The 11,654-nt window shown below is 32.3% G+C and overlaps 2 protein-coding genes across 2 annotated transcripts; both read left to right on the top strand.

Moving 5' to 3' along the window:
- The first annotated feature begins 4,301 nt into the window (after positions 1–4,301).
- On the top strand, positions 4,302–6,081 carry LOC143559430 (uncharacterized). The gene is made up of 3 exons (XM_077048010.1): positions 4,302–5,163; positions 5,401–5,586; positions 5,669–6,081. Exons 1-3 carry the CDS (start codon positions 4,302–4,304, stop codon positions 6,079–6,081), a joined length of 1,461 nt encoding a protein of 486 aa, XP_076904125.1.
- A 6-nt stretch (positions 6,082–6,087) lies between these two features.
- On the top strand, positions 6,088–6,444 carry LOC143559429 (uncharacterized). Its single transcript, XM_077048009.1, has one exon. It carries the CDS (start codon positions 6,088–6,090, stop codon positions 6,442–6,444), a length of 357 nt encoding a protein of 118 aa, XP_076904124.1.
- The last annotated feature ends 5,210 nt before the right edge of the window (positions 6,445–11,654 follow it).

The raw sequence follows: 11,654 nt of genomic DNA, 5'->3' as shown, positions 1-11,654 counted from the left end.
AGTGAAACCTCTGACTATCCACATACAACCCCGTGGCATACTCCGCCCACGAACCTGCCCCAAACCGCTATGCCTAACATTACATAGCAAAATAAATAACAACAAAATAGACATGTGCAACTGGCTGGGAAACATCAGCAAATCCATGCCGGACCAGTTGGGTTTGTCAGACCAATAGTACTATTCACACTCTACCGGCTTTTAGCTAATCACTCGTGTTACGGGGCCTTACAATGTTAGCAACTCAGACAATTACCATCTTAGTACATTTCCGTACGATTCCCGTACAATAAAATATATATAAATATACGCAAATCCATGCGTTCAGTATGTACTTAAACATTTTGATAATAACATGCTTCCCGCCCCGAGAAAATATTTAAAAACAATTCAGAAAAAGGGGCTCGTGAAACTCACCTTATCGCAAGCAAGCAGGTAACACAGTACGTGAGCTACTAGTCCGGATCTGTAATACGATCCCTAAGTTCGTTACTATACAATCACTATTAATATAACTTTAACCGTGTTAACCGGTACATCTGGGGACACTGTTAACCCAGTACTGTACCCGTTCCGGGGGCAATGTTAACCCAGAAACACTTCTCCGGACTCAGATTGTGATATCGTTTAGAGTTCAATAGTTAAAATTACTATTAGTTCGTTTTCCCCGTTTTGTGTGCCTAGCACGGTTATCCGTTTTTACGTTTCAAAAATGAGTTTGGTCACACACGACCCGAAAATAGTTGTTGACTGATAATTTAATTAAAGTTGTGAAATTAGAGCTCGGTTTAGACGCCCCGATTGGCCGCGGGACCCGTTTCCGTCTTTAGTGCACCTGAAACTGTTAAATCGGATAAAATTACCCAAATCATCCGAATTATTTTCGGATGATTTATTTTTACCTGTTTAACTCAGTTATATGAAAATAGTTCATTTTTAGGGTTTTTATACACCAGTCAGCTCGTTTAGGCGAACTTTACCGGTTTACGCGTTTTAAACTTTAAAAGTTTGTTTTGCACAAATAATTATCCGTTTAATCTCGGATCTTGAAATTTTGTACAAATCACTTTTTGACAGTGGGGAATTTTATAAAAATATTTCCAGAATTAATTTTTATATTTAAAATTTATATATCTATTTTTAAACACCATTTAAACACTAAATATGTCGTAAATACCAAACGACCTTAGAAAAATCCCAATTTTTTCCTGGATGACCCCTGCCATCGACATATTCCCCTGTAATTTTTCCAGAACCAAAATCTCTTTTTACATGCCATTTTCACTAAAACCGAGCTAGAAAACCCTAGAACTCGTTTAACCGAAAAGCCTACTTAGACTTCTCCAACTGACCTAAAATTTTGTGTGTGACTTTTACATGTTATAAAAAGCTTATCTGGAATTTTCCAGAATTTATCATGATATTTAAATATTTTTCACCATTTTTAGCCAAAACCGAGCATTAAATTCACCAAATATTCATCCTTTGTCCAAATATTACCAAATTTTCACAGATCTCATATTTTCATGTGTAGATCATCTCTGTGAAATTTCATAGCCTAACTCTAAATGTACCACAATCTGTCTAAAACACATACACCATAAAAAAAACCGAACTACCTTGTGTTTTTAGTTTCAAAACGCAAGGATCTTGCTTTCTAGCCTTTGTTAACAACTAGATACAACACCTACAAGCACAATAATACCACACCAAGCAAGTTACACCCACAATCAAGCCATTTCTTTCATGGGTTCGGTTATGATTTAAAAACAAAGATTTAAACCGTAAAAATTCGTTTTTGGTTCGTTTAACTCCTTTCTTGGACCAAGATCCCTTGTATAACCCGTATACATCACTTGATCATGCAAGAATCGGTTTTCATCTCTGGTTTTCACCCTTTTTCACTTGAAACCTCATTTTCTTGCAAATAAACTCAAGAAAAGAAGATGAAAACGTAAATAACTCGATTTTTACCTTGTTTTTCTTGCTACAAATCTGGGCTTTTAGATCATAATGTGGAGAGAGTTGAAGGATGTTGAAATACTTGTTTACAAAAAAGAAAAATGACAAGGGCAAGGGGTTTATACCCCTGCCGCTGCCGATCGGACAAGGTAAAGGGGAGGTGGGGTGGGACCCACCTTTCCATTTCTAGCCACTCATTTGGATTTTGGAAATCTGGATAATGTTTTGGATAATCTGGTTCAGTTCGTTTTTCGGTTAAATGTTTAATTCAGCTTAAAACGAGGCTAAAACGGTCGTTTTCGGCTTAAAAATGAAATTTATATAAAACCGATTTAAAAACTTTAAAAACTTAAACCATGACATTTATTAACTTAAAACATCATATTATTAATAATTGCGCATCTTTTTCGGCTTGATCGATCGTCTCTTGCTCGGTTTGGTATTAAAGGTTTCGTTTAACGTACCGACGTACCATTAAATCGAAAATTCTTTTTCTGTGCTTTAATTCACTTATCCCGAAGCTTTAATACTTCGTAAACATCACTAAATATCATATATCTCATCTATAATGTAATCCTCGATTCGTTCGGGCTTCAATAATCGTTAATCAGTTAATCGTATTTCCAATACGATTAACTGCATAATCGAGTATAATCCGTACTGTGAATCATACATACTCGTATAAATGCATTATAATTCATATATTCATTACTAAATAACACATAAATAGTATATACCGGTTAGGGTATACCTGATTTTGCCGGAATCGTTACATGTTAATACTTATATTGTGTTACTAATCAACCCCTAATTACATTCGATTATTAATACCAAATTAAGTAAATATGAATTATGAATTACATATTTGAAATCCATAATTTTATTTAATAAATTTACTATATTTAAACCTTTCCTTTTAATGTAACATTTCAAATTTTCTAACAGATTATGGTCATCTATAAATACTTTAAAATCAATAAAGAAAATCTCACATTTCTCTCTTCCTTACTGAACATCAAACATTTGTGTTCTTCTCTAGGTTTTTATATTTTCTTTAAATTATAAATATCAGTTATTGAATTTTTATCTTTGCTTTAATATTATTTTTTCTGACACGGCAAGACGGAATCATCAACCATTACCATGTTCAAGGATTTGGATGTTTCCAACAACGACTGTGTACTAAAGGTTCGTATTGACTATGGCGTTTGAAGGACAACAATAAAACCGGAGAGGATTGGTCCATTGAAATGATTTTACAAGATGAGATGGTATTATTCTATACAAATACATATGTTTTTAGTATTTATTTTTCTTCCTCATTTTATATATTTAATTAATAATTACATTGTTTGTCATATTAATAATGTAACAGGGTGACAGGATGCAAGCATATGTAAGGAAACCTTGCATACCGAAACATAATGTTTGGCTAGGTTCGACAAAAAGCAAACGCAAGAAGTGCACAATGCGTGAATACTTTGCTTACAGATTTCAAGATAGGCCAAACAGTTACCCATTGATTTTAAATGGCGGAAGACTGACTCAGCAACTGTTTGTAGATTCGTACACAATGATAGAGACTCAAAGGTTGCATTATGTACGCTATCAACAAAAAAATCTTAGGTCTGAAACTTATGAAAACCTAAGAAACCTACGTTCGTCTGGAACATCGGATGTTTCTTCGGCCGAACAACGTATTATTTTACCTTCTTCATTTACCGGAGGTGCTCGATACATGATGCAGAATTATCTAGATGCAATGAGTATATGTAGATGGTTTGGTTATCCTGATTTCTTTTTAACCATAACATGCAACCCAAATTGGCCAGAAATCAAACGATTTTTACGAAATAAAAATCGAAAGTCCGAAGACAGGCCAGATATATTATGTAGGGTATTCAAGATGAAGCTTGATTAATTAATGAAAGACCTGAAAGATAAAGCTTTGTTTGGGAAGCTTCAAGCAGGTAGCTTTAATTTTTGTCTTTCATTATAACACTACTTTTAAAACTTATTGTTGACTATCATTGTGAAAATTAGGTTACTATAATATATGTTGTTAACATTTCTTATACTTTTATATAAGAAATTATCTAATCCATGAGTACTTTTGTTGTGCAGGTGTTTACACCATTGAATTTCATAAGCGTGGATTACCCCATGCACATATTTTCCTGTTTTTGCATTCTGATCATAAAATTCATAATCTGGAGCTTATAAACAACTTTATCTCAGCAGAAATTCCAGATAAGAATGAAGATCCGGAGTTGTATACACTTGTAAGCGACCACATAATGCATGGTTCATGTGGTGTTACTCACCCTAAATGATTTTGCATGGTGGATAACACATGCTCTAAAAATTTCCCAAAGAAGCTTCAAAATGAGACTTCAATTGATTGTAATGGGTTTCCTGTTTATCGAAGAAGAGACTTGGGTAATGTTGTTGTGAAGTCTGGGGTAAATTTAGACAACAGACATGTTGTTTCGTATAACAAGATCTCGTTAAAAAAATATCAAGCCCATATCAATGTTGAATGGTGTAATCAAGAGGGTTCGATAAAGTATTTGTTCAAGTACATTAATAAAGGTCCCGATCGTGCTACTATATCACTTGTACAGAACAATTCTGGTAATGAAGATGAAGTTGTAGACGAAGTGAAGGTGTTTTATGATTGCAGATACCTATCTGCATGTGATGCGGCATGGAGAATTTTTTCTTTTGATGTCCATTACAGATTTCCTTCAGTTACTCGGCTGCCGTTTCATTTACCGGGACAACAAACAGTTGTTTTTGCAGATGATGATGATGTGGAAGACGTTTTAAACAAGCCGACTGTTGGTTCGTCAAGATTCACTGCTTGGATGGAGTTTAATAAACACTGTGATATTGCACAAACCCTAACGTACGCTGAGTTTCCAACAAAATTTGTTTGGAAACAACAGGAAAGGGTTTGGGCGCTACGTAAACTGGGTTTTTCTATTGGTCGAATTCATCATGTTCCTCCATCTTTTAATGAAGCATACTATCTACGGATTCTTTTAAACAAGGTTAGAGGTCCTAAGTACTTTGAAGATATTCGTACTGTTGATGGTGAAGTGTGTGCTACATATAGAGATGCGTGTTATAAAAGAGGCCTTCTAGATGATGACAACGAGTACATAGAATCAATTGAAGAAGCAAGTCATACTGCAAGTGGTTATTATTTGCGCAGTTTATTTGCAACAATGTTAATCACATACAGTTTATCTAGGCCGGATGATTTTTGGGAAAAGACCTAGAAGTATTTAATTGATGGCATTCTATACAAACAACAATTTGAGCAGAAAAATAAAGGTATCAAATTGAATTTTTAAATTTTTTTTAAACTGCGAATAGATTATGAAATATGTTTATAAAATTAAAAGTTTGTAACCTGTTTTTTATTCTATACAGATTTGGTACTTTCAGAGGCCCAACTAAAGAACCTCGCTTTACTTGAAATTCAGAATTTCCTCCTTCGAAATAATTGTAGTCTGCGTTATTTTCCTACAATAACTTTCCCTGATGATGATTCTATAACAGCATCAACAAATTGTTTTATGAACGAAGAGTTGTCGTACGATACAGAAGTCATGACAGGTGAGTTTGAACGATTTTATAGTTCATTAACAGATGAGCAACACAATGTGTATAATGAAATAATGGAAGCCGTTGATGAAAGAATGGGGTGTTTTCTTTGTATATGGTTATGGAGGGACTGGGAAAACCTTCTTATGGAAGACGTTATCTGCTTCCATAAGATCGAAAGCGAAAATCGTTTTAAATGTTGCCTCAAGCGGCATAGCATCTTTGTTACTTGAGGGAGGTAGAACCGCTCACTCTAGATTTATAATTCCTATAAATCTTACTGAGGATTCTACCTGTTCAATAACAAAAAATCCAGATATTTGCAACTTAATGAAGCAAACTAATCTGATTATCTGGGACGAGGCTCCTATGATACATAAACATGCGTTTGAAGCCTTGGATAGAATTTTAAAAGATGTTTTAAAAGTTGGTAACCGTAATAGTTCTCAACTTCCATTTGGGGGGAAAGTGTTTTTGGTGGTGATTTTCGTCAGATTTTGCCTGTAGTCCAAAATGGATCACGTAGTGAATGCTTCACTCAATTCCTCCCATATATGGTCCAAGTGCAAGGTTCTTAGGCTAACCAAAAACATGAGATTAACCGTCGGTTGTGAACCATCAAATGTTGAAGAGATCGCCCAATTTGCAGATTGGTTGTTAGAACTTGGGAAAGGTAAACTTGGTGGTGACAATGATGGTAATTCTATTATAGAAATACCAGATGATCTTTTGATCGGTGATTCATCCGATCCTCTTTCTGATCTTATTGATTTTGTATATCTAGCTTTGTTGGATAATTTTAACGAAATTTCATATTTTCAAGAAAGGGCAATACTTGCACCTTTAAACGAGGTTAACGATCGCTTTTAACTTTATTTCCGGGAAAAGAAGTTGAATATCTAAGTTCTGATAGTACAGATAACTCTGATATTGTTGGCCCTGGTTTTGATACAGCATTGCACTCACCAGATTTTCTAAATGATATAAAGATGTCGGGTATGCCTAATCATAAATTGGTTCTAAAAGTTGGTGTGCCAATTATGTTATTAAGGAATATTGATCAGAAAAATGGTTTATGTAACGGAACTAGATTACAGGTTATTCAACTGGGGAGGCGTTTTATTGAAGTAAAGGTTATTTCGGGTACTAACATTGGTCATCGCACTTATATAACTTGTAGTACTCTATCACCGTCAGATAAGAAATTGCCAATCAAGTTGAAACGAAGACAGTTTCCTGTATCGGTTTGTTTTGCAATGACAATTAACAAAAGTCAAAGGGCAGTCACTAGCAAGAGTTGGAATATATCTTCGACAGCCGGTGTTTACACATGATCAGTTATATGTGGCTTTATCACGAGTGAAGAGCAGAGCCGGTGTGAAAATGCTTATATTAGATAAGGATGATAATGATACAAATAAAACTACAAATGTGGTGTATAAGGAACTATTTAGTTATTTATGAAAAATGAATTTTCAAGTTTTTGTTATCTATAAAATAATTGTAAAAACAAAGTTAATTAGTTGTTTATGAAATTATCGTTTTCAATTTTGTATTACGTTTATACTAATTGTAGAACCAATGTTCTGTTTGGTTGAAACTTATGTTGAAGAAACTATTCGGTTATAATATGTTATACTCACAACTCTATATAATGTTAATGTCTACTCGAGTGTTGTTGTTAAACGCTTTACATATTTTAACCCGTGTCGTACACGGGTCAATAACCTAGTTTTAATTAACTAAAACAAAGCTTATGTCCCAATAAAATCAATTACGTAACTATAAAGATAAGATGGAAAATATGAAGATAAAAGTAAGATTCATGTAAATCTAGACATGGCAACGTGGAGGAATGTAATTAAACTTATCAAGCCAGTCTATAAAAAAAATATGAGTATAAAAGCAAGTGTGGCATAAAGTATCACACATCCTAAACCTGTAGACGTTCCTGTTTATTCCGAGATCGAATCGCGTTTTTTTATAACCCAGAATGATTCAACACAACAAATAAATGTTGTACTGCTTTTCTCCACCAACATATGACAAACGTTTGAAAGCATCCTATAGAAAAACAAACTTTCCGGCCAACATGAACTTTTCCGGAAAATCGATATGAATACAGGAAGCAAAGAAGTACCCTATTCACTATCTCCACACTATAGCTAGCCCCCATCACCTCTGAACCATCGCGATCGACGTTACAACAGAACCGACGTCAACCGGAAAACGTTCTTATTATCACTACTTCTTGTTCATCCCGAACGTAAGGTAATCCCACACGCTTATAGTTACGCTTATTTATATGTGCTTACACAAACCCACATATACACATAATCAACTTAATAACTGAATCAAAATACACAAAAAAAAACTTACTGAACTTGTATTTCTTTTCATTCTTCATGTAAAGAAGATGACTAGCTAATATTTATTATTGTTATGACCACTCAATGTCCTATTCAAGTTGATCTATGAATATGAATAAATTAGTATTTACCTTTTATTACTTCTCATTATTTTATACATACACACGTTTGGTTTAAAATTTTACTTGCTAACTAGAATAGTTAAATTATTTAATTAATATAAACGTACTGATTAATCTACTAATTAAAATTTTGTTTTCTAAAACCCTTTTGAGATATTTTCACTTGAAATGGTTGTAAGCAATAATAATAATAATAATAATAATAATAATAATAATTATTATTATTATTATTATTATTATTATTATTAAGAATATAAGTATGCATAACAATATTGTCTATTGTTAAATATTTTGTTCCAATATAAAATTGCTAACGAAAATGATTCATATATAAAAGTTCTGAAACATAAAGATAAAAGCATACGTCTAGAAGAATATTAAATAAAACAAATAATAGTGTATCGACCACTAAAACGTTTGTATGTAATTTAATATTAATGTCACATATATAGTTAAGGAAATATTGTAAGACGATCTTTAATCACAAACATATATTAGTATGTTTTATTAGTTCAATATAAATTTGATACAAACCAATAATAATTTTAAATAACTTGTGTGTAGATAATTTAAAACACGCGTAAACAAGTTAAGATCACTTTAGAACATTAAGGTACAGATCCTTACCTCCACTCTTCATTGCTTTCATAATTAATTAATATAAACTCATTGAGTTAATATATATTTTATAACTCCTCACGTCTTTGAATTACCAATTCACTTGGATGTCAGTTGGATTCCTATTATGATTAAACATTGGATTTATCTTTCATGTCATGCGATATTATTATGTTTGATTATACACATTATCGTATGTTCCGATATATGTTACGATAATATATTTGCTATGAGTTATGTGAATAAGATTTGTATTCTGATACCCTGAGTGCCGCTTCTCGTGGAGTGTCCCACGAGCATGTTGTTGCGGCATCGACAACATGTGCACCAACCGTGACGGTGAGATCAGTTCACGGCGTCTCTTAAGTACAAGTGTGGTACATATTACTATTAGGAGGCGTATGGATCGATCCTAGGATTAATATTAAGGAGATGGATAGCGGGTATGCCAACTCGCTATCTCGTGTGATAAATATGCAGGAGTAGCTACCTGTATATTGTCACGTTTTATGTTCGCTCATGGGTATATCCGTATGATACATTTTAATTTATTTAATAAGATTACTTCGTATCGTATCATCTGTAAGTTCAATCTAAATTACGTTTTATTAAATCATTAATTGTTCTATTATTCCGTACTGAGCATTCGGCTCATTTCGTTATTTTTTTTATTTTTATATACAGGTTCACAAGTTTCTTTGGGCGGGATTAAGAGCGAAGAATAAAATATCAGGATCCTAATAAATATCTTTTTTAACCATGTTAGTTTGTAAATTGACCTTAAGTTTGTATTGTCTAATGTGTTATACCTTTGACAAGTAAATATATGAAATTATGTATTTTGTTCAGAAACCATATTTATTGTGGCACGTCAGCCCCTTCCGGGCCGGGGTGTTACAGCTATGGTATCGGAGCAAAGGCTCGTTCCTGTAGAAAACTTAAACATAGTAATTAAGCCTGTGAGGAATGGGTAGATTAGGACTTAGGCACATCAGGATTTTAATAAGTTAAGATTTAGGTAGATGTCTTGTCTTATTCATCTTCGTTATTTTAACCATATGCCCCTACTAATAGATGTCTCTTATCGTTAATTCCGTAACATAAACCATTTCGCCATTACCAATCCTTATACAAACTGTGTCTGTTCAATATTAAAGTTTTAATCAAATTTTATTGAACATGAAATTAATTTATGATATGATAAACCACTACAAGAAATTAGTGCTTTGGCATGAAATCTAAAACAAACTCCACAAAATAAGGGTAATGCGTTCGAAACCTATAGCGCTTTAATTTCTAAGGTTTTGAAAACTTCACAAGCATAATGAGTAAAGTAATTGTTTAAGTATCCGTTCTGCAAGCGATATGTCTTGCACAATGTTTTTCGTTACAAAAATATTTTAATAATTAAATCTCTCATTTAAAATTTTTACACTTGCGCTAGACAAATAAATGTATTTAGATATTTTCATTAAAGCACCTACAGATACCAATATTGATATTGTTACCGATACTGACACTATTTTGGTCTACTATATATACCTCAACATTTACTGCTACTATTTTGATCTATTATTTATACCATAATTATGTTACCGTCATTTACACAACTATTATACTATATTTCACCCTAGCCATTTTAATACCTAATGCGGTAACTGCTTTCAACTTATTTTTATCATAACCATTTACATAATGACACATGGTATATCTTAAATCTAGGATTAAAAGCATTTATATATTTTTCGTTACATCTGAATTTTAGAAATTTCTATGATCACGCAATCGGTTTTACGGTTTAAATCATTTTTATTTCGAATTCAATATTCAATATCACAAAACTAACAAAACTAGTTTATCTATTGATGATTTAAAAAAAATTATATATATATTTTCAAAATATGTACTTGTATATTAAAAATATTTTGTGATTTCAAAAAAAAAAAATAATAATAATAATAAAAGAGCAATTCAAGTTAACAACATATCAATAATTTGATTATATGAAGCAATTCTAGATTTCTATCTATGATTTTTATTGTTGGCTATCTATTATAGTTTTTAAAATTTAATTGTCCTTAAATTTTAGTAATCGAAAAGAATACCATCATGTGCTATTTCCAAGGGATGTGTTAAATTTGGAGATGCTATAAATTCTAATTATTCACTTGATTCTCCTTTAAAGTTTTAATCAAGGTAGTTTAGTGACGTGTCATAAATCTTATCCGCGTATTATCAAAACGAACGCCCACGATATGTTCCCACTGTTCTTATGAGAAATTATATTTCTAGAGTATCTCTACTCGCAACTTTGACATACCATTATAAATATTGTTTTGATACTATTTTATGTTACCGTATACCACCACAAACTTAGCGCACCACATATCATAATTGCTATGGTACACCTTGCCCGTTTTACACCATGTATCGAAATGTTTTCATGCTTCAGCAAACTAAAACAAGTTGATTGCGTGATGTATAACATATACTTATTTGAATACATGCCTGGATAGTTATCGTCACCATCATAAGCGACTAAGGTATTTCTAAATCTTATATTTTTATCATTACGAATAATATAGTAATACTTTTAGTAATAGTAATGATAAAACTGCTAATTCGTAATAAAGACAGTGTTAACTAGTGTAAAGTTTATATGTGTATACGTGTTAAAAGATTTCTTGCATTATTAAATGCTCTTTTAACAAAACTAGTTATGTAAGACATTTTGTATTCTTTTGAACACGTCTTTTAATATTATTCTGTTTAATTTGTGAACTTTTGAACCTTCAATTTAAAATATTAAATTTTTGATCAAAATATAGTGTTATAGGTCAATTATGAACTCCGTTTCTGAAGCCTAGACTAAATTTGCTGAAACCTTAGTGAACTTCTAAACCCTTACTGAACTTAAAAAAAAAAAGAAAAACCACTGCTGAAATTCTCTAATTTCATTTATTTATATTTT

Source organism: Bidens hawaiensis, unplaced genomic scaffold, assembly GCF_021521415.1.
Source record: "Bidens hawaiensis isolate Kalapana, Puna unplaced genomic scaffold, B.hawaiensis_p1.1 tig00019830_1, whole genome shotgun sequence".
In the NCBI taxonomy this organism is placed as follows: domain Eukaryota; kingdom Viridiplantae; phylum Streptophyta; class Magnoliopsida; order Asterales; family Asteraceae; genus Bidens; species Bidens hawaiensis.
This window is presented reverse-complemented; position numbering and strand designations above follow the sequence as displayed.